The 24,356-nt window shown below is 41.2% G+C and overlaps 1 protein-coding gene across 9 annotated transcripts in view; it reads right to left on the bottom strand.

Moving 5' to 3' along the window:
* Positions 1-24,356, bottom strand: part of DYM (dymeclin) — a 209,227-nt gene that overhangs the window by 98,334 nt on the left and 86,537 nt on the right. For all 9 annotated transcript variants that reach the window (XM_038125822.1, XM_038125824.1, XM_038125827.1 and 6 more), the window contains 2 exons: positions 17,007-17,120; positions 15,628-15,722 (listed from right to left, as the gene is read on the bottom strand). In XM_038125822.1, the coding sequence (XP_037981750.1) occupies positions 15,628-15,722; positions 17,007-17,120 (209 nt within the window). The remainder of the gene's footprint in view (positions 1-15,627; positions 15,723-17,006; positions 17,121-24,356) is intronic.

Below are 24,356 nucleotides of genomic sequence, written 5' to 3'. Positions count from 1 at the left end.
CTTTCTAGTCCAACTGCCTCATCAGTTCAGGGATGACCAAGTTAAACCATGCTAAAGCCCTGGTGCAGGGTACCCAGAGCAGCTGTGGCTGCCCCTGCATCCCTGGAAGTGTCCCAGGCCAGGTTGGAGAGGGCTTGGAGCAACCTGGGACAGTGGAAGGTGTCCCTGCCCATGGCAGGGGGTTGGAATGACACAAGACTAAAGGTCCCTTCCAATCCAAACCATTTTGGGATTCCATGATGGACCACCTCTCTAGGAAGGCTGTTCCAGGGTTTGACCAACCTCTCTCTAAAAAAATGCTTCCTAATGTCCAGCCTGAACCTCCCCTGGGCAGTTTTGAACCTTCCCATGCATCCTATCACTAGATCCCAGGGACAAAAGGTGACTCCCTTCCTCAGGAAGCTGCTGCAGGGAGCAATGAGGTTGGGCCTCAGCCTCCTTCTCTCCAAACTAAGCCAGCCCAGACTCTTCAGCTGCTCCTCACAGGACATTCCTTCCAGCTCTTTCACCAGCTTTGTTGCCCTTCTCTGGAAGCATCCAAGAACCTTCACATCTTTCTCAGATGGTGTGTTCAGAATGGCACACAGTGCCCAAAATGACACTGCAACAACACTGAGCAAACTGGGATAATCCCCTCCCTTGACCAAATAGTTTTGCTGTGTGTGATGCATGCCAGGATGCGGTTTTCCCTCTGGGAATGCCACGGCACAAAGGATGTCACAGCTTCCTGCAGCTTTAGTTATTCCCCTGATCATGTGGAAGCCCTCCAAACAACTTGTGTGAAACCAGCAGATAGTCAAAACCAATAAATAAATAAGACTTTGCTGAAGATTCTTCCAAAGTTTCTCTGAAAATTTAAACATCCTAATTGGCCACCGAAATTATTTTGGTTTAGGTGATAATATCACTTCCAATATTTAACTCAAACTCCACATTAATTCAAGAAGTGAGCATAAGGCTACAGCCATAGACTAAACACCTAGCAAAAATAAGAGTTTGAAAAAAAGAAATGCGGAAATTCATTATACATTTACATACATTTCTCATCCAAAATTTAAGACTTGAACAAGACACTAAGCAAAACGTGCAAAGCCACTTTTTGTTTAAACTAGAAAGCTGATATTGTCTCTAGTGAAATCAACTGTTATTTTAAAATAGGCAAAGGCAAAAATGTAAACAGCACCAGGCCAACATCCTAACAACACAGAAAGGAAGCAAGCTGGGCAGGGTATTGAAAAGTGGTATAAAACCACTGTTCACTAACCCCTCTACAAACACAACCCAGGCTGAAACAGCATATACAGGATTCAAAAGAAAATTTCCCAGTTGAAGTAACTGTAATTCATAATCTTCCTCTTGGCACATGCCAGATTTTATGAGAGCTATAAATCTTTAACGTTATTGAGAAAAAGAAAGGTCTTGAAGACATACATGCCATGTGTATTAGCTCAAGAGAAACTAGATTAATCTGCAGCAATAAAAAAGCCAATTCTACTAAGCCTGATTAAATATTTAGGTCATATTGTTTCTGCGGCAGAATTTTAAAAATGCACAGCAAATAACATCTTTCCCTGAGCTTGAAGACTTAATCACTGTATTTTCAAAAGGCAGTTATGTTACAACACGACTCTACAGGAAAGCCAATATGAAAGTCTTTAAAAGAAAAAGAAATGAAAGTATAAGCTAATTAAACCATCACATGTTAATCAACACACTAAACTACCTCTGTACACGTGGGCAGAACGTCACGACATGCATTACTGTTCATGTTTGGTAACTCGAGTTCTAGGAAGTCCTATTAGTCACTACTCCTCTGTTCCCAAAGACAAACCCAAGCGAAATACATTCTGTACTCAAACACCAAACATATGATAACAAAAACTTATTAGATCATCCATTCCATGAGAACTGATTTCCATTCTGCCTGAAATATCACCAATTAATGTTATTTCACAAGGCACAAAGAGCTGAAAGGCAAATAATCTCACTGCCTATATCAAGGCCAGGTTGGAGCAATGTGCTCTAGTGGAAGGTGCCTCTGCCCATGGCAGGAGTTGGAAAGAGATGATTTTTACAATCCCTTCCTACCATGGGCCAGTCTAGGATTCTGTGATTCTTGCAACAGTAAAATACACCAGATACATCATGCAAAAATAGAATTTTGGATTGAACTTTTCATTTCTGTTTAGTATACTGCCACTGATGACACGATGAACTATGGTACTGATGAACCAGTGCAGAAATCTAATTATCTATTTGTTTTTCAGTACCAAGAATGTTTTGAAAGATCAACATGCCCATGTTCATGGAAAAATATTCTGGGCTTCTTTAAGGCCAGTTTCTGCCACTGTGGTGTCCACAATTAAACTGCTTAAGAAGTTCCTCATTTTTCATACAGTTTAAGTATTTTTTGAATTATTATTCTTAGATTAGAGTCATAGTTAATATGAAAGAGACCTTAGGGGGTCTCTAGCCCAGCCTTCTGCTCAGCGCAAGGTTAAAATTGTATCCACACCTGAACAGAGGTTTATTTGGCTGTCTCAGAAGCCTCCAGGGAAGAGACTCTACAACTCCCCTGTGCTCCTGTGCCAATTCTCCCATGACCATGAAAAATTGCATTTTTCCCTCAGCCTGGAACCTCCTGACCATTCTCTCTCATCTTCCTGCCACACCCTTCTGTATAAAGAGCCTGGCTCCATCTTCTCAGCAGCCTTCTCATAGACGTGGGAATGCTGCTCACCCTTTCTGTGAACCCCCTACTGCAGCCTTGCCCCAAAGCCTTCTCTCCTCCAGGCTAAACAAGCCCAGTGCCCCCAGCCCACCTTCCCACCATCATGTGGGCTCCACGGAACTCCCTCCAGTCTGGCAGCCCCTCTGCTATGTCTAGGGCCCCAAAACCTGGATGCAGCTTTCCAGATGTGATCCAACACAGTGGTCTTGTACAGGCACAAGTCAACACGCATGGCACTCTTGGATGTGTTTTACCAGGTCCTGTGGACATGGATATGTCAGTTCTCAAGTAAGACTGACTTGATCCTTTTCCACTGCTGACACTTTCCTTCTTCCCTGATCCCCAACTAATGTCCTCTTCTAAGTAACATTCTCATAGATATCTAAAAATACTTCATTCCTGCAGGCCTTCTTTTCAGATACAAGTATCCCTAAATTTATATCTTACATCATAAAGTGATGACAGGATTTTAAATTACATTACTTCAAAACAGCGGTTAAGCGGCGAGGGGTCACCATGGGGTTAAAGGTGCCGTAACAACATAGAAAAGGATGAAAATTATTTAAATGCTTAAGAAGCGATTATTTGTGATAATGTGTCACAGATGTAAGTTCCCATGCCCTGAAGCAGCACTCTGTCACACTATTGGCCAAATGTACACGACAGGCTTATGAGAGGAATACTATCTTTATGCATGAAAGTATTTATAGTGAAGGAGGGCAAGGAAATGAAAGCCAAACAAGTTCTGGAGATGTCTGATAGACTGAAAACAAAATGAGAAATATATGAGATTCTTCTACAGAAAGGCCAAATTACTTCTGTACAGATGAAGTTCTATCAGAAAGAACAAAAGGATTTATATATTAAAAGCAGACAGAAATAACTGATGACCCATAAGCAAAAAAGATCTAAAAGAGCTCAGAGGAAGTGTCTATTCAGTTCTGATGTTTCAGACAAAGGCAAAGGCTTTAATCACCCAGATGCACTGGTTACTTGGAAGGCACATATCGCCGGCAGCTTAAGAGATGCTACTATGGGAATGTTGTTTTGGAAACCTCCTGTGCTTTTATCCGTTGGCTAGACACTTGTGATAATTCACAGGCTCTGCATGGGATTACAGGGATGCTACGACACCCTCATTAACACAGGCATTTGCATCTCCGTCTGCCTGAACCTGGAAAATCCTGCATCAGGAGGAGAGATCCTGGGAGACAGTGGCAACAGAGGGCACGGCAAGTGAGGGCAGTGGTGTCTGAGCCCTGCTGCCCCACCCACCATCCATCCATCCATCCATCCACCCACCCACTCACCATCCATCCAGCTACCATTCATCCATCCATACTTCCATCCATCCATCCCTCATCCACCCATCCATCCCTCCCTCATCCATCCACCCACCCACCATCCATCTACCCATCCACCATCCATCCATCCATCCATCCATCCATCCATCCATCCATCCATCCATCCATTATCCACCCATCCACCTATCCATCCATCCATCCACCCACCCACCATCCATCCATCCATCCATCCATCCATCCATCATCCATCCATCCACCCACCCACCATCCATCCATCCATCCATCCATCCATCCATCCACCCATCCATCCATCATCCATCCATCCATCCATCCATCCATCCATCCATCCCTCATCCCACCATCCATCCATCCATCCACCTATCCATCCACCCCTCCCTCATCCCACCATCCATCCATCCATCCATCCATCCATCCATCCATCCATCCATCATCCATCCATCCATCCCTCATCTCACCACCCATCCATCCATCCATCCCTCCATCCATCTGAGCCCCTGCTAACTGGGGTACTTGCAGACAGACCCCAGCACACAAATGAGTCACAGGAGCATGCCTCTAAAAAACTCCATAGTAAAGTTGTTTATTCATTACAAAACTAAGTGCACTTACTTTACCTAAAAGCCTGTTATTTCCTAAACTCGCTGAAGGCCATTACCATTAAATAGGCTGAGTCATTCAATGGTTATAAAGACCTGCTGCACATTAAAGTTGTTAAATCCTGATTCTTTTGCCTGTACCTATAGTTTCACCCTCCATTTACAAATGTCAGATGATTCAATGTGCAATATTGTCTTTGAGAGCCACAAAAACGCCAGTGAAAATACACAGTGGTAGGAAATACCTCAGCTTGAGTACTTAACAGACTCAGAAATTTCATAGATTGTTATTTTCTATTCCCAAAATCCATTAGAAAGCCCATTTGAAAATCCTCACTGAAGTGTGGGGTCTGAAAGAACTGAACATTTCCATGTGTGGTGGAAAGGAAGGAGGCATTTGGAGGGCACTGACACAGATCAGTTAGGTATTACACAGCCCTGTTTCCCTCCCTGCAGCCACTCATACTTATCCTGACTTCACACAAGTGGAGAGGGACACTAGTTCATGCAGTGCAGAGCTGGAAAAATACTAGACGTATATAATGACATCAGTTAAAATGTGAAATAAGCAGCAGCCTGACAGGGAAAAAAATATAATTAATGCTATATTTTTGGCTACATCTTTGTTCCATACTAATGTTTACTTAGAACCATTTTAGTTTGTCAGATAAATCCTTAAAAGTTCATTATTAATTTCTTCAGATCACAGTGCATGGTTTTTTCTAATGGGAAAATTTCTAAACAGGAAAGAGTACATGTTGTATCAGAATAAAGCACTAATGAGCCAAATACCCTGCAACTGAGGATAAATTACAGGTTCAAGCAAGTCATTATCTTGAGTCACCTCTATTTCTGTTAAGGAACGCTGTCCCATAAATATGTTGCATTCAAAACAAACTGAAGACAAGACTGCAGTTAATAGGATTCCACTAGAATGGCAAATAATAGTTTCTAAAATACTATCAAATTCCCTAGGTTTTTTTAATCTCAGAAAAATCTTATGCAGGACATTATTGGTTTTAAACAATCTTTTTTTTAATACAAAAGCTATAAAGATCATACCTTAATATCTCTAAGGTCCCTTCTGATTCAACCATTCTATGACCCCCACAATAGACATCCAAATCCCAAATAATACGATGGAACACAACCCAGCAAATATTTCAGCGGCCTTAAATTTTTTTCCAGCTAAAAGAAATCAAAATGGCATTATCAGGACTGGAATAATCCTACTTGATTTCTCAGTTTTGCTTCCGGTAGCATTAAACATGCAGAAAACTTAAGTGACAGAGCTCAGAACAACCTCTACTCTGCAAATTCATCTGTAAAACAACACTAGAAGTCTATCTCAAAAATCGCTATTTCTCTACAGGTTTCCTCAGAAATTTCTTCTTCTCTATCAAAGAGATTCACAAGATCAACAATTTCAAGGTTACACAAAACCAGAAAAGTTTAATTCTGCAATTTGAGCACTCTATCACGTTACACTGTTTCCAAAGAGCTTATGTGGCACAGTAATGATAGTAATGATGAAAGGGCCATTCATAATAATTAAAGATGTCACAATGGGGCCTTCTCCCTCCTAACCCCAGCTCTGTGTGACATGTGTGATGCTCTGGATGCCCTGAAACAGGGTTCAAGGTTTCAATAAACTTCAGTTCTATGCTGATTTGAATCACACATCCTGCCAGGCAGTGACACTGAAATACCACACGATTTTCTGGGATGGTGGAAGACAAATGAGTTATAGTAGTGCCTTGCCCCCCAAAAATGACAGAATTATCCTGCTGGTTGCTGCTTACAAGTCAGCAGAGACAAAAAGACTGGTCCATGGAAGAGCAAACTACCTTGTACAAAGCTGAGCTTTCAGAGTGGTGCATATTTTGATGCTAAATACCTTTTAAAGCCAAATCAGCAACCAAACTGTCATTCTTAAGGAGTCCTGTGGCCATTAACTGCAGAGCAGAAGGTAAGATAGTTTAACTGCTCCCGTCTATTGAGAAAACCCTGACACAGAGAGAAGCAACTGCTCCCCCAGTATCCCTCCATAGCTCACACTGATCCAATCTGTCCATCTGGGGAGCCTCCATGACCCATGAGCTGGGGGTCCTGGGCTGCAAACACTTCCAACGGCATGTGGGGCACTCAACTGCTCATGCCAGATGGGGGACGAGGGTATTACTGTCCCATCAGATGCCCACTCAGAATCCCCAGCAGGTTCAACCAGGCTTAAACCAAGTTCAATGATATTTCCATGTTGGAAACAGCTGATATCAGCCTAAAACCTCACCTCCATATGTTACACACAGGCAAAAACAGGCAAGTACACATGGGGTACTGCTCTTGCTGTTGACATAGCTAAAGCAGCATTTTAGTACATCTGACCACAAATACACTCAATTCTTAGTAACAAAGGATGCTTCTTTCCTCTTAAAAAATTAACTTCATTCTATTTACATCCCTAAGTCATACCAGCAAGAGCCCATTTGCTACTAATATTCTCTTTTCCCTTGTCAGAACAATTGTTGTCTTCCCTTTTGTCACAGCCTTTCTCACTAATTGCAATGACACCTCCCAATTTTGGAATGGCTGATCAGCTTATAAGCTTCCCCACAGCTAATCTAGGTCAACAAGCTACTAATAAGGCCAGCATATGTTTCTTTTATTTAACGCTATTGAGATCTTTATAAATCGCTTCTGTCTCCCAATAAAAGGCACCCCAGGGATTCAAGACCCTCTGTGGGTTTGAGGAGTAACAGTGACAGAGCAGAGAATGAGGGGTATAAAAAACACTGCACACAGAGTGGGGAGCCTGTGCCTGTGGACAGCTCAAGGCAGAGGAGGCAAAGCTGCCCAAGGTTTCACCAGGTGACTCAAACAGGGTCCCCAGGCATCCTACTGCCCACACAACCTTGGCTACTAGCAGCCCACAGGTGAAAAGCAAAGCTCAGGCTCAGGGGCTTGAAATTGCCTGATGTTCCACTTCCACAGGATCCTCTTCCAAACACAGCCTGAGCATGAGAATTTCATGAAGGCCCTTTTTGTGAGAGGACATTAGTTTTCACTCTACTCGGAATGCTTAATAAAAATCGGATTAGCACTTTTGCTGCACTACATAGGGGTCAGAAAAATTTTCATTATAAAGCAGTTTCTCACAAACAGAGTATAATTTTATCATACAATCATAGAATGCCTTCCTTGTGTTGTAAGGGATTTTCAAGATCATCTCATTCCATCCCGCTGCCATGGGCAGGGACACCTTCCACTATCCCAGGTTGCTTAAAGCCTTATTCAGCCTGGTCTTGGACACTTCCAGGGACCCAGGAGGAGCCACAGCTTCTCTGGGCATCCTGTGCCAGGGCCTCCCCACCCTCACAGCCAGGAATTTCTTCCCAATACAACATGTAACCCCGGCCTCTGGCAGAGGGAAGCCATTTTATATCCAGGATAGACAATAAATGCTTTCTTTTCTGAACAAAAATGTTACAAACTATTTCAAAGCTAAGAAGCACTAAATTGTCTTTGAGGATTTTAATTCTTATTTCTGAGGCAAAGTCAACCAGTCAGCCTCCCATTCTGAAGAGAATTTAATGCCAGATCCTGTATCTTACAGCACATGGTAAATACCACCCAAGAGAAGGATGGAGAGAAAAATCAATACAGATTTTTCAAAGTAACAAATTCACCAGTCCAAGTATCGAATGGCAATGTAAGTTTGTTGGGATGAACAGTTCATCAGCTACTGCTTTAAAGCAAACACAGAAAATTGAACAAGTTGGTTAAGTTGCAGATAAATAACCTGAAGACATATCCACACAGAAATGCTCTTTGCCTGTTCACCTCAGTGACATGAGGTCTACATGGAAATAATCAGGGATTGGAATCACTAAAAGCCATCGTTTCTATCTACAGGTCCCCCCAAAGCATGGAATTGGAGAGTAGGGCTGTGGGGTTTCCTGCGCTGACAGTGAAATTAACATAAGCCTGAGGTTAAAAATCACATTTAGAAAATAGTCATATTGTTGTGATAACTATAATTGAAATAATTTCTTTCTAGCACAACCCATATGTGATGCAAAAGAGGACAAAAAAATTATCTTCTATTCTTGAACAGCTCAGACTGGAGGTACTTGAGTTTCACTATCAGAAACCAGGGATTTTTAACTATTCCACTCACGTTATTTGCAGAGGCAGATTTCACTGCTTTAGTGAAACTGTTCATTACCCTCGATTCCTTTCTTCTTTTCTTTTGGTTAAAAAAGGAATGGGAAAGCTGATGCTCAGAGGGTTCACTATTGAGCAGTACAAAGCTGATGCTTAGAGGGTTCAGTATTTAAAAGCTCTGGCCACAGGGCACTAATTCCAAGCAGCTTCATCGTTTATTATGTTATAATTTAACCTGTGAAGTCTCTCAATGTCTGCTGCCGTGGGAGCAGAAGCAGTCTCTTTTCTCTAGGGCCTGCCATTGTGAACACTTCTCTGGTATGATTAAGAGATCAGTAAATTGAGATTTAATTTAATGGCCCAATTAAGAGATGAAGATTTGAACCCAGGTTGTAAAACCCTTGCCTACTGATCATTCCTACAGTACCACTACAGCCTACCCAAGCCCAGGCTCCTGGTGTCCCTGATACAAACCTGTGTGATTCAAACCATCCCCAGAGCTGTGCAGCTCTAAGCAACATAAACTCCATGTTCCAACAGAACCAACGGAGAAGGAGCAGAGGTGAAAACATCAGTTTTCATGTTATGTGTTAATAAATGCATAGGTTATAAATCAGTCACTGAACATCTTACAAGCATTATCTTGCTTTTTGATTACTGAAAGCTGACATTCCTGAAATTAAAGGGCCTTTCAAAATAAGGTTTGCTAGTGTCAAAGGACTTCAACTCCCAAATCTGGAACAATTCTAGGAAGTTTTTAATCTGAAAAACTGCTCTAATTTAACCCCATTCATTTCCCTGCTGTAAGAAAGATGCCAGAACGATGAGCTTAAAAAATTACTGCATACTCTATTCACCTAATTCTATTTGCTCAATTTAGACATCTCAGTTGAAGTCTAAAATGCCAACTTAGCTCAAATCTTATAATTTAAAAATCACAACTCCTGTATGAAAAGAAACATTTCTGTTGTATACCCACATTTCCAAATGAGAATTAAATTAGAAAGCAAAAAAGTTTGAAGCATTAATGCAGCAACCTGCATTATGCTTCCAAGCTTTTCCCCTTAAGATGCGCCTTTGATTTTATGAACTCCATCTCACTAGTTCTCTGCTCCAACTATCCTATTGCTATTCTCATATGGTAGAGGAAGCTCTCTGCTAAAGAGCTTCCAAAAAGCACTGTGGACATCAAAGAAAAAAAGGCAGGAAAACCAGAAAGCTCAGAGTCTGAAGTTGTGTGGGAGACAAATTTGTTTATCTTCCTATGCGAGCAGCCTAGAGAATTTTGAGCCAGCAATTACATCTCATTATTGGCACTGCAAAATGATATTATTAAGCAACTGGCAAATTTTAATTCCATCACACTCACACACTAACAATTTCAGATTTTTCAGTGTAATGTGGCCTCTAATACACAGCTCAGTTCCTACATGTCTTGTTGCTCTAAGTATTTTTCTTCTTTGTCGAAACACAGTGATTCATACAAATTTTTCTGAGCAGAGAATGGATCAAGAGCAGCCCTGGGAGAAGGAGCTGGGGGTGCTGTGGGGGAGAGCTGGACCTGCCCCAGCCTGAACCCCCTGCCCTGGGCTGAGCCCCAGCGTGGGCAGCAGGGCCGGGGGGATTGTGCCCCTCTGGCCCTGGGCTCGGGTGAGAGCCCACCTGCAGAGCTGCCCCAGCCCTGCTCCAACAGCACAAGGACGTGGAGCTGCTGGAGCCAGCCCAGAGGAGGCCACGGAGATGCTGCCAGGGCTGAGCCCCTCTGCTCTGCAGCCAGCCTGGCACAGCTGGGGCTGCTCAGCTGCACCAGAGAAGGCTCCAGGGACACCTGCGAGCCCCTGCCAGGGCCTGCAGGGGCTCCAGGAGAGCTGCCCAGGCACTGGGGACAAGGCCTGCAGGGCCAGCAGCCAGGCAATGGCTTCCCAGGGCCAGAGGCAGGGTTGTATTGGGTATAAGGAAAAAATTTATTTACAGTTACTTAAAGGAAAACACTGGACAGGGTTTTGAGCAACCTTGTCTAGTGGAAGGTGTCTCTGGCCATGGAATGGAAGGTGGAACGAGATGGGCTTTAGGGTCCATTCCCACTGAAACTATTCTGGGATTACATGAAATGTGTTGCAGTAGCAATTAATTGTTCCTGTAGAAACTCACACATTACAACTAAAGACAATTTTCAGTTCAGCATAAACAGGGCTTAAAAAGCACTGTTTAAAGTAACATCCTGTACTCTTTTTCCTAAACAACAGTCATAAACATTTTTGTTCACGAAAATCCCATCAGACTCTGTAAGAGGAAACCATACCAAAGAAATTAAATTACTAACACAGAAAACCATAAAGCAAATAAATGGTTTGGTTGGGGAGCTGAAATTTCTCAAATACAGCAGTATGTAAGCAGTATGTATCATGAAGGATAGCAATTTTCACAGTAGTTTAAGAAACACAGTCAACCCTACAAAAAGATGAAGACTTTTTTTTACTGAAGAGTAAAAATGGAATTCAGGGCTTCATCCTCCTCTTTGATGTGAGGAACTACAGCAATGCTGTTAGACTTTACAAGCATTGATGTTTAAGGACACTGCTCACAACTAATTTTAAAAAAGAAATATACAAGTTTACAGCTGGTATATAGGCCTCCAACTTTGCTCTCCAAGCAGGTACAGCAGGGCTGTGATGACACCAATCTACTGCATCCACAGCATGCACAAGTTACACAGGTCTCTGATCTGCACCCCTTTAAAGCACACATTCTTCTCTAACTCCATTTGACTTCTACCAGCATCAGGAGAATTTACACAAACCTCTTTCCTCATGTCATTCCCTGAATCTCACTGAAACTTCTGTGACTACCAAAGAAATCAACACAAGTGCAACCAACAGAATTCTTAGTGTCTCACACAGCCCTGCGTATGAGCAGCTGTGGCAGAAAAAAAGGAAAACTAGGTGGTGTTTCTAGCCCCATGAAGTCATTTGATGTTAGAAGTCCACATCTAATTAGTGAGGTGCATGGCAACCTCTAGTGGCATATGCCTGCTTAGGAAACAGCAAACATTCCAACGCATGAAGCTACAGGAAAAGCATTTGCCTGAAGTGATCAGCCTCTTCTTGTCACTAGTTTTATTAGAATGAGATGGAGAGGAGATGCCAGAACACAGCTTTAAGGAAGACCCTCCAAGTGTTACATATACTACAGCAGTCAGGCAAGCTGCAGAAAAACCAGATATAATGAATGAAAGCTGTTGCCAAATAGGTTAAATGTATTAATGCCAACTGACTGGCAGTGTTAAGTGACAAACTGAATACCCACACTACTATGCAGGTATATTTAAATATAATTTTAAAATACTACAAACAGCAGCACCCCAGCACAGCAGTGCAGTGCAGTACCACCCTCAGCAATCTGCTGATAAAAAAGCTCTGAGTAATTAAACACAAACCCGTGGCAGCAGTGCATAGAGAATCTCAGAATATTCTGAGCTGGAAAGGACCCACAAGGATCATTGAGTCCAACTCTCCAGGGAATGGCCCATACAGGGATCAGAGAAGGTAAGATTTCAAAGTCAGGGCAATCTACAACAGAGGACATCCAACAGTAAGTGAACCCTGGATCTTACTAGGAAACATCTATTACTTCTATTTTTAACTTCAAGCAGCTGCTTGTGATAGATTTACACAAATCTGACAATTTTCATGCTTTGCTGGAACGTGATACAAATTACCCAACATTATGAAATTGTATTTTACTGAGCCCTTAAGTGCACTACATTGAATATTCCCAGCTCATTCTTTCACAGAAAACAGTCTTCAGAATTTAAAACAATTGGCTGTCTCTGCTCAGAATAGGATTAGGAAAAAGCCTGCATGGAAATGGAATTAATTCTCACATTAAGGAAGGAGTCATTAGAGCATCTGGTGAGGTTTAAATTATGACTGTCTATTCAGTTGTATTGCTAAGCAGATTTTAAGTGTTTCAGAGCTACTCAATTTAGAAACCTATACCCTGAAATACTTCATGTGATATAAAGTACTATTTTGTTTTTCCTTTGCAGAAAACGCTTTCTGATTAAGATGCTTGTACTCTGATGGTGAAGCAGAATAGGAGCATAAATATATATTTCCTTCTTTGGCATCATGGAACAAAGCTGGGTCCATCACTGCTGGTGAAATTTAGTAATTGTGGATAACAGACTTCCTAAGTTCCTAAGAAAGAGGAAGAACTATAAATTACTTAAATACCAGCCCCTTAAGAAATACATGTATTTGTACTGCTTTTCTTGGTAACTGAAACTTCATAGCAAATCTAGTGTATTTTGAGAGGAAATCAGGTTAAAATACTCCCTCCACCGTGATTAAACCTGCCAAGGAACCCAGGGCTGTAAAGTTTCTGAGAAGAAAATGCAGTAAAGTCTAACAGGAGACAGGCTGCTCCTGGAACCGGCTCTTCCTTCCAGCCTGCCCATGTCCTAGTCCCACAGGACACTTTACAACAGATTTTAATACATTTTTAAAGTCGTGTCTTTTGATTTACAAGCAATCATGATCACAGCGACAAATTAAATTCCAGTCTTGGTGGTCATTTTTGCCTACTGTCCAGATGTACAGTTTTCTAACTCCAGAATAAGATCCTCTTTGCTTAATACTCCTCTTGTTTTTGCTGGTTCTGTTTCAAATCTAAAGTCATCTCCTTCATTACAATTTCCACTTTTAATAATATGGGGCGTCTGGCTACAATAAGACAGAAGCTTAAAAGCAACAGCATGGAATGCCTTTGGACCATTTAGGAATGTCATAGTACACATAATAGAGATCTCATTGCCTTTGTTCTGCTTCTTCAGTTGATGAGTATGACCATTTTCTCTACCAACCCTTACATTACTTCCAGGCAGAACAATACAGCTCCAATCCTGCCAGCACCCAATGGCTGGGATAGCTGGCATCCTCCTCTCTGCTGTCCTACCAGACTAACATGTCTACAATTCTCCAAATGCACAGAGATCTCAGACTAATTCACAGAATCACAGAATAGAACTATAGAACCATTTAGGTTGGAAAAGTTCTTGAAGACCATTGAGTCCAAACATTCCCCCAGCACCACCCAAGGCCACCACTGACCCATGTCCCCAGGTGCCTCATGGCTTTTTAACACCTCCAGGGATGGGGACTGCAACACCTGGACTCGATGATCTTCCACTGTGACAGAATCTCCTCTCTCTGTTTTCTGCCATTCACCCCTTTGCCTTCTTCCTGCACTCATCAGTGTCAAGCAACAGAACAATCTGTCTGTCTCCAATAAGAATATCACAGCTAAAAATCAAGCAGCAGTGTTAAAGTTAAATTTTAAGTATTCAGGTAGAGACACATTAGGAATAAGGCTCCCGAACAGGAGGACCCTCAGGATTAGAGGATCCTCATAAAAAGCTGCATGAAATGAGTGAAAGAGAAATTCTTGGGTCTTGAGACTAGCAAGTCACTGCTTCCTGCCCCTAATATACCCAAAAGAACACATCTCACTTTGGGCTGCAGAAACAGCCATAGAATAAAACAGAACAAAATCAGAACCCAGGGTTCTAGGGCCAAGCTCTGAAGTGGCAAATGAAGTATCACAGTAAGAACCAGACCATGTTTTTGAGAGTCAGAGACTTGTATTTCACACCGCACCAGGATCTCTGATTTCAGAGCATTTCAAAGGCTTGGAAAACTCAGACTTTAAGTCTATGATTTGAGAAATGAGCACAGCAAATATTTAAGACAATGTCTGCGGCAAGTAAGGGGAAAATAGCTCCATTTCAAACTCTGAACCCTCTTTACTTCTGCCAAGGGTATGAAAAGAGGGCAAGTGTAAGGCAGGTGAAAGGCACCAACACAATGCATTCATTGGTAACCTGTCCCACTTATACCACCAACCATTTTCAAAGGAGAAGTGTCTTGGAGAGAATTAAATCCTTAAGAACAAGCTGTATGTCATGTTAACCCAGTCTTGACAAAGTGTACAGGTACACAATTATTATTTTTGGCACGCAGTCTGTACCTGACAAGCCCTGTAACCATTTATTCCAGATCACATTAAAAAGGACCTTCCTAGTTTCCCTTGGAGCGTGGAGCAGGGCTGGCTGCCAAGATGAGAAGGATGCCTGGCGCAGAGTTACCTGCCTTTACAATGTGCTCTGCAGCACAGAAACACAATAGGAAGGACCAGCTTCAATATCTGCCTCTTCAAAGTTCTGGCCTTGTTTTACAACCAGAGCAGACACTGACTATTGACTACTATACAGGATAATAAACTTAATCATTTGGAAAGCACAGATTTAGGCTTTATAGCCCATATTTGCAGGGTATGGTCACAAAATGATCATTTAATTATGTCTGATTTTAAAAATAGACCTTTTCCCAAATACGCAGGAAAAAATAAGCAGAGAATCCATGCTGTGTAGCACTTGAGAACCAGCACTCAGTGCATTTTTACAATAACTGAATACATGACTGAATTTGCAATTCAAACAAACCCCTGAAAACCTTCTGTTTTGAAGGCAGGTATTGAGCTGTTCTGTTAAAAGGATCAAAAGGCAGAAGTTTCTCAGACAGAGAAACTAGTAGTTTTTCTGTCCATTCAGAGCAGGTTCAAATATAGAGGAAGTAAGATTTATTCTGGGATTATTTAGTTACCCAGTTATCAGTTCTGCTGTTTAGTTCATTGGTATCTACTAAGGCATATAAAATTAATTTTTCTGTACTAATAAGGCATAAAAAATTCAATCTTCTCTACTCCAGAGCTTCAGTAGAGATGATTTTTCTAGCAGGGTCTTTATATTTACCTGATGATCCTCTGAGCAGCATACTGATGAAGTGAGCGGAACTGTGCTGACATATTTGCTAAGGCTGCCAGACAATTTGTGTGAAGGTATTTGTCCTGTCAGAAAGAAGAGGAAAGATAAAAAAAACCAACACATCAGACTGTTGGTTGGATACACACTGACACCTCTGGAAGGAATAATTCAAAAGACTGAGTAATATATGTTGTTTTTCAAGCACAGGCAGAAATGCAAAGCCTATATACTTGGTGATGTTCGAGCGTGTTTTCTTAAAATACAAGGCTTATAAAAAAGTGATTCCATACAAATTTCAGAGTGTATACATACATATATAGATACGTTTGTATTTGTCTTTCAATGTTCATTCACAGTTGCACCACAGCTGTAACATATGCACAAAAACATTTTCCTCCTCTCTACCTTCCTCTCTCCCTTTTGTAGTCTTATCCTAAAACTTCCTACTTCATAACTCATCTCTCTCTTGACTCTTTCACATCATTCCATATATCCCACAACTACAACCATACCTTACCTCAGAGCACTGGTCCCCATTTCAGCACCCCCGAAACCATTTGGCCAGACAAGCATTTATCTGATGGCCCTTTCAAAATCAATGGTTCTCACAGAATGAAACTTGTCCACTTATCCAATCCAAATGGGATTAATTTCCCAATTCAAGTCTAAAATATTCATTTACATAACATAAGAGATTCTAATTACTGCAAATATATGCCTAATTTGTTCTCATTCCTTCCAATTATTTTTATCATATAAGTAATATCCTTAATTTTTGCAGTTTAAAATATATTTGATGTTTTGGCTACTGTTCAATATAAAAAATTCTGTGCCTTTAATTGTTGAAAATATTCAGAAGTGTGTGATGTTTGTGTTTGCAAAAAAGGTAAAAAAAACCTATTGTGCATTGAAAAATGCACAAAATCAATCTAGGCTATAAGGCTTGGAAGTTAAAGCAGTTTTGCTTTGCCAGAGCTCAAAGAGGTCTTCTGGCCCAGTCCCTGTCACACTTCCTAAAAAACTAACAATAAATAGACCTGAAATTCCCACTTTTAAGTCATTCAGAGAAGCAAATAGACTATGAGGAATCCCTTCTCATGAAACTAATGAACTCTTCTCAACTGAAGATGAGTTTGATGCCTGAATGAAGGTCTTTAGAGAACCATACTCAATGAATTGGAAGACAACACAGAAATTGTGTTACAAGTTCACAAAAACTTAGTTAGCACAGCTGATCTATTTTCTTCCTTCCTGCAAAACCAGATGCCAACTGGTCGCAATAGAATTAATAAAATCCCACCTCCTGTTTGAAATTGAATTCAAGCTGCTGAGGTTAGGAATTCACAAGAGCTCAACACAACTCTTACCCTTGTCCGTGTCATGTTGTACTGGATGGTTCTTATCACAACCAGTATCAGAAGACTCCCAAGTGAGATCTCTGTTAGGACACGCTCAGCATACCAAGTAATGTTTTTCAGTATCTGCAAAAAGAAAAAATTAAAAGAAAAAGGCTCTTCAGCACCTCGCTCTGAATAAGAACATAGGAAGCTGTCTGGAGTCTCACATTCCTTAGGACATGAAAATTAGTTTCCAGTCTCAAATGTTAACTTAATTTTTGTACTCCAAAGCATAATTAGAATAAAATTAACAAAAAAAAAAAAAAAAAGAAATCAGAACTCTGCAGCATTATCACCTAGTAGATCTCATCAACTTTAAGTCATATGGAAATACAGCAAGTGTAGAAAGATGATTACATTTGGCACTTTGCTAATTTCTATGTCCTGTGCCACCACACTTACATACTCATCTTTACCCCTGACACCTTTATAAAGTCTCCATTTACACCCAGACACCTGAATCATTCTGCCAAAGCCTTGCCATTTTCCCTCATCACTGGCTGGGCAAGAGGCAGCACACAGGAGCTCTGACTGATGGGCAAGAGCACGCACACTGAAGGTCGGGGGCAGATCAACAGTGTGTTGGCTTCACACTAAAGGCTTTCCCTTAAAAAGTATGAAGTCTCTTCCCCTAATACTAAGAGAAAGTCATGAGCTAGATTAAGAGCTTCATGTCTTTCACTGCCCTCCACTATCAGGGTGGATGAAGTTAATCACCACTTCCAAGTTTATAGCAGAAGGAGAATCAATCCACTCTTTCCTTGTAACCAGCCAACCTACATGGAGGAAACACATGTACCCAACACCCAGCCTTGAAGGACTGGTAAAAATGACTCAACAGGAACTGTCCTAAAAACATGGAAAAGATCCTCTATAAATTCAGGGTTACTCTCAGTCAAAAATAAATATGTTTAACAAGGACTACTGCACACAAAGCTATCGCCCTGTGTAACTTCAGAGAGAGAAGAGAGACTGCAGGAGAGCTGCAGAGGGGCTGGAGAGACAGGACACAAGGAATGGCTTCCCAGGGCCAGAGGGCAGAGTTAGACGGGATGGTGGGCAGGAATTGCTGGCTGGGAGGGTGGGCAGGCCCTGGCCCAGGGTGCCCAGAGCAGCTGTGGCTGTCCCTGCATCCCTGGCAGTGTCCCAGGCCAGGCTGGATGGGGCTTGGAGCACCTTGGGATAAAGGAAGGTATCCCTGCCCACGGTAGGTGGTGGAACCCCAAGATGAACTTTAGGGTCTTTTCAAACCCAAACCATTTTGTGAGTCTGTATCTCTGGAAGCTCTTTCATAGTACAAGAGACATTTGAAATAGCATCCTTATTATGATTCATGTTTATTGGTAAGCTTAAAGTTTGAGATATAAAAATAAATTTTTATTATATATGAAGAAACAAAATAAAATTCAGATCCTTGAAATAAATTTTAAAATATTTTTTTTAAAAGCATCTCCACTATCACATGCTGCCCAGTACCTGGCTCCTTGTCAGCACCTTCCTATTTCCCACAAGGAAGCTAAAATGAAGCCCATGACTGTAACCTACAGATGGGGAAAACACTATTTCATGGCAAGGGTGACAAAACATCCTCAGGTACAGGCTGAGGTGTAGTAAACACCTTTTGCTAAAAGGATCAAAAAATCAGAATAGGGGGAAGATGGAAAGACTTGAGAGGTATTTAAGGGGAGAACAGTCAAAGCTGAGGAACGAATAGGAAACATGAAATCACTACATGAAAGGTTTCCACAAATAGCAGGCAATGAGTGGATGCAGAAACCAATATAATTTCTGGTTATAGCAAGTCACTAATACTATTTTAAGACAAAGTGATGATGGTATAAATGAAAACAAGTCATCCAAGGAGTTTCAGTAAACAAGGACAACTAGTCGGGATGAACAACATAGATGATTAACAGGAAACGGCTGAAAGACAAAGCAAAATCCACAGATATTTTCACATAAAAAAGGCAACTGAAAATTTTAAAAGCTCTTAGTGAAAGTAATTAATGAATCACATGTACAAACTTCACTGCAAGAAGATACTCTGCTAGTGGAGAACTTGATCATCCCAAGGCTGCTAAGCATCAACATATGGTAAGATACAGCAAGTTCATGGGTTACTTCACAAATGCAAAACGTAAGTGTAGACATCCATCCTGGTTGCCCTAATTATAATTTCTTAATAACAGCTTATTTATGACTATGTGAATATACCTGATCTCAAGAGAAGATTTTATATAAAGAAATAAATTAACCACTTTGGCAAGTATCTCATGCAAATATCTCAAGCTCAAATATCTGAAGCTCAGCACTGAAACCTTCCAGAAGAAAAACATATTGTTATATGAAGAATAGAGTATATGATCATTAAATAATGGTTACTCCCAGTAATACATAAATATAGCAGGGATAAGTTGTGGTTGCACATTTAATTTCCTGACTTTTAAATGCTTATTGAAAATGTAACAGACCTTTTAAAAAATATAGCAATGAAAATGGGTAGTATAAAATACTATTTGTTTTGACATGACACACAAGGTTGAAACCAATAATCCATAAAGGGGTGTATTTCCTGATGATTATTGAAGAAAAATTTCATTCAATTTGCTCTGAAATGATACCCAAGAGTTTGGGTTTGGTTTTTTTCCCCCTCTTAGACAAAATACACTTATTCTGGCCAAAAACCCATCAACTTAACTGATTGAATTTCTAATAAGCTCATTTTTCTAGTCTCTGATTTATGAGTGAAATAGCAAAGCAACCTCATCCCACAAATAAAACAATCCCCATGTTTCCTCCCACCCTCTTTGGTGCTATTTTGTGGAGCAGATCCCTGCACTCCACCAACGAAAGTGGAAGTTCATGATTCACTCTATGCTGGAACTGAGGGCAGATTCCATCATGTGCTCTGTCCTACAGGGTGTCCCAGTGCAACAAGAGGAATGGGACTGGGACAAGTTAAGTAGTCTCAAGTAGTACCTTGAGCCCTCCAACATCTCCAGACACATCTTTCTCATCCACCATGGATCTCTGTTGTATATAGAAGCCATCACTCTTCCTGTTTTCCCTGCTTGTAGCCTATTCCCACCTCCTTGCCCTCCCAGACCCCATTCCTTCTCAGCTCTTTCTTTTACCTGCTTCCACTCCCCCCACCCATACCTTATCATCACAGAACCATGGGATGGTTTGTGTTAGAAGGGACTTTACAGCTCAACCCACCTTCCACTATCCCAGGGTGATCCAAGCCCTGTCCAACCTGGCCTTGGACACTTCCAGGGATCCAGGGGCAGCCCCAGCTGCTCTGGGCACCCTGTGCCAAGGCCTCACCAACTTAACAGGGAAGACTTTCCTCCCAATATCTCATCTAATTCTGCCTTCTCTCAGGGTGAAGCTACTCTCCTTTGTCCTACCCTGCTCATCCCAGTCTCTCATCAAAAAGAAGCCTGACTTCACCTTCTTCCTCAGCTTTTTGTTATTGTTCCTATCCTGCCTCTTTATTCATCTCTCTTCTCAGCATCCCAAAATCTTACCTACTTGTTGTTTAACTTCTTCTTGTCCCTCTCCCCTACTGCACAGCCATGCTCCATGCTCCATATTCTATGCACAGCCAGTCCCAGCCTGTTTCAAGTTTCTCCCAACTGCTGTCACATCAGGGCTCCCATTCTTACACATTTTCCTCAACATGTGGAGGTGGCATTTGGGGACATGAGTCATTGGTGGCCTTGGCAGTGCTGGGGGAATGCTTGGACTCGATGGCCTTGCAGGGCTTTTCCAAGCCAAAGGGTTCTGTGTGGTTTCAACCCCTGCCAAGAAGCAGCAGAAACGTCCCTGGGAGCACAGTCCTGTCCCACGGGAGCTGGGAGCTGCACTTGCCCAAGCTGCAGCTTGTCCCTGCCTATCTCAGCTGATAACGCGATCCCTGGGCACGGGAGGATGCACACAGCCCAGATGCCTCTGGGAGCAGCAAAATGAGAATAATCAGTTTCCACAGACGTCAGGCCACCTCCGGCTACGTCTCTGCTGCGCAGATGGAAACAGACTGCTCCCCGTGCCCGGAGACTGATAATTTGGTCACATTTAGTCATATTATCAGCAGCAGAGCCCTAGCACAAAGGCCACCTGCCAAATTTCAGATTCCTAATGCAAAACATGAAGTTACATGAAGTTAATGAGAAGGGCTCATTAAGTAACACATTGACAGCTGAAAGCATGGACATAGACACGTTAATGCTCCAGTCTCACCCCAGAAACCTTCAGTGAAACCTTCCCTGAAACTCTGAGAACACCAACCTGGGAAAAAAGACGGTTACTGAGATAACGATTCCTTGAAATAGTACACTACTCTTAAAAATATATATATAAATTCACAGTTAAAAAGTTACATACTAGAACCGCTTAGGTCTCCTCTACGCTGGGGAAAGCAACCTGAGCTGAAATGGCTGTTTCAAAAAAAACAGCAGCAACCACCACCATCCACTCTGGGTTTCAGAGACACGAAGCATGAAAATATCTTAAATTCCAAAATCCTTTATCTGGAACCAGTGCCCCCACTGACCCCACTGACCAATCTCATTGGTTTGCAGTTAACATTAAAAAGGTAAAAAAAGAAAAAGTTGTTCCCTGGGGTGGTCTTGCAAAAATAATTTTTAAATAAATGAAAATCTTTTGATTGATTATTCTTTTAAATACCAGGCTCTTGGATAGTTCCAATTCAGGGAGCACAAACTGCAGAGATGCAAAGAGCAGGAGCTCAGTTCTACATAAACCAAGCAGCAAGACTCGCAGTTTCCCACAACTTTACTCATGAGATATTTTTTGACACACTAAAAATAAGCACAGTTAAGTTGTGATTTACAATGTATCACCATTCACTACCGCATGAAGTGCTACAGTAGCACAATAAGGCTACTGCTACATAAAACACCTTATGATGTTATTTTGATGTCAGATATAATTTTATTTAGAATTTTATAAATCAGAGACAAAAGATCACCAATACTTGTCCCTCTGGGGAATTCTTACATTTACTTGTTTACTCTGCTATTATAATTATTGTTGTTATTAGTGAAAGAAATTGAGTTCTGTGTGGTTACAGTGACCCAGCTGCATTAAACCAATTGCAGGGACAGGACCTATGATTTGGATCATATTTTCCAGGCAGTTAAGACCACACTCATTTTAAATAAAAAATGCTCCAGCACCCTACAGCAGTCAAAAAGAGTTTCTGAGGTTTCATGAGCTCCTCACCAGTTGGTATAATCACCAGACTTATAAAACTTCGCTCACTAAAATTAATCCTAAAAATCAATAAATAAATGTGGGTTAAATGCCACAAAGGAAAATAGCCCATAAATGAACTGTACAGTCATGGTTCTTATAAGAACAGTACACAGGATACACAGCAGAGAGAAAAACAGGTTGATCTAAAATACAGCACATCTTTTTTTCTTCATCTTTTACCCAGGTGATGGAGGGAATAAAACAATTCTGCTGTAACTGCTAAAACCTGGTATGTACTTGCATGAATGAGGTTTATGAAACTGATGCTAGATGCTTACATTTTACAGGAAGGCCTACACAGATTTTCTGAGTCCCATCATTTTTCAGACCTATAATACCCTCTTAGGCTTCAGGAGATGTGGAGTCAATACCTAAGCAAGTAGGAGACCAATTTCATCCTCAATAGTAGAGTTTTTGAGGAGTAACTTGCTCATTCATACCTCAAAGCATCAATTTCATTAATTCAAAGACATGGTTGAGGGCAATGGATTTCTAAGTATGACTTTGAAACTTTTTTCCCCTTACACTTATTTCCCTCCTTGGGATCTGTAGGAATGTGTAGGAGAAGCTCACACAGACAGGCCTGGAGCACCTCACAGCCACCTCTCATTATCCACCTAAGATAGGTGGATAAAATCCAGCAAAACTCTGGACACACAGCACTATTAACAAATGGAACCAGACACTCTGGAGCAGGAGAACACCACCACAGAGGAAAAGAAGCAGTTATTGAACATCTGAAATAAAATTTTTAAAAACTGTGAAGAAAATGGCAGAAGCAAAGGCATGACTGAAAAAAAGATCAGTGCAGGGTAAAAGGAACAAGGTGGGGTTTGTGTTTTTATGAAGATACAAGTAGTAAACCAATATCCACATTGCAAGCAACACTACAACTCTGTTGGCAGGGTTAGCTGAAAGGCAGGATAAACCGGACAAGAAAACTTGATTTATGTTTTCATTCCACAGCTGGATCCTCATTAAGGAATTTTAGAGAAATCTTCCACTTACACTCATCCAGTAAGGAATTTATTGAAAGACTTATTGAATCTATTTATTGTGTAAAGCCTCTAAAATGAATGAAGAGTGATAGGGGAAGAGACTGAGGCAGGAATGACACCTTGCCTGCTGAATTCCAACTCTCAACAAGCCCAGTTTATGAGGGAGGATAAATGACTCCGTGACACGGAGCCTAAAAATACTCATCACACATGTACACCTCTGGTGCACATGTACAGGTTCAAGGCACACAAAGCTGAAGGCAGGAAAAAGCTTCAAGAAAATATTTCAGTCATCTGCATGGTTACTATAGACGCTCCTAAAAGCTTCCAAAAAGGTATTACCAGGAAACTGCATTTAAATAATCTCTTCCTGCTTTCTACACACAGAGCTATACTAAATAATATGAAACTTCAGAGAAAAAATACTGTAAGTCTGGAAATTCACCTGGGAAAGAGTTCTGTTTAGGAACCTTAAAACATGCTTTCAGCATTTTGCATTTCAGTAATTTCACAAAGATAATAATTTCCCCAAAAGAAAATTTCTGTGTGCCAGTTACAAAATTAAATTAAATCAGTGCAAATATCTCATGCAGTATCATAGCTTAAGAAGCTGGGAAACTAGGACATAATTGTCCAAGGTATTCTCCTGCACAGATGGTCAAGGTCCATCAAAGCTAGTAAAAATTTGGATCCTGTTATATGGACAACATAAAATAGAAATTAATCTAACAGAGAGACAGAAAAAGAAGTGCCAAGTAAGGAAGTAGCATTTAGTATGGAAAATACAACTCCAGCTAAAGGCTGCATCACACTGGTTAAGCAAAGTTTTTCAAGAGAAATAAAAAAAAAAAAAACAGCTTCCTGTTTTTTTCCTCTCTTCTAGGCCCTCCACTTCCATGGCAAACATTCAGCACACCTTTGAGGGAGCCTGCCCAGCTATTACTAGGCTAATTTGTAACAAGAAATACCAAAAAAAGACAGAAAAAGAGATATTTGCAGCAGTTGCTCTACAGGAGGGAGTGCGTTGTTTGTTCATTTCACT

This window comes from Motacilla alba, chromosome Z (genome assembly GCF_015832195.1).
Source record: "Motacilla alba alba isolate MOTALB_02 chromosome Z, Motacilla_alba_V1.0_pri, whole genome shotgun sequence".
NCBI classification, from domain to species: Eukaryota; Metazoa; Chordata; class Aves; order Passeriformes; family Motacillidae; genus Motacilla; species Motacilla alba.
The sequence above is the reverse complement of the archived record's forward strand: the minus strand, read 5'-3'. Positions and strand labels throughout refer to the sequence as shown.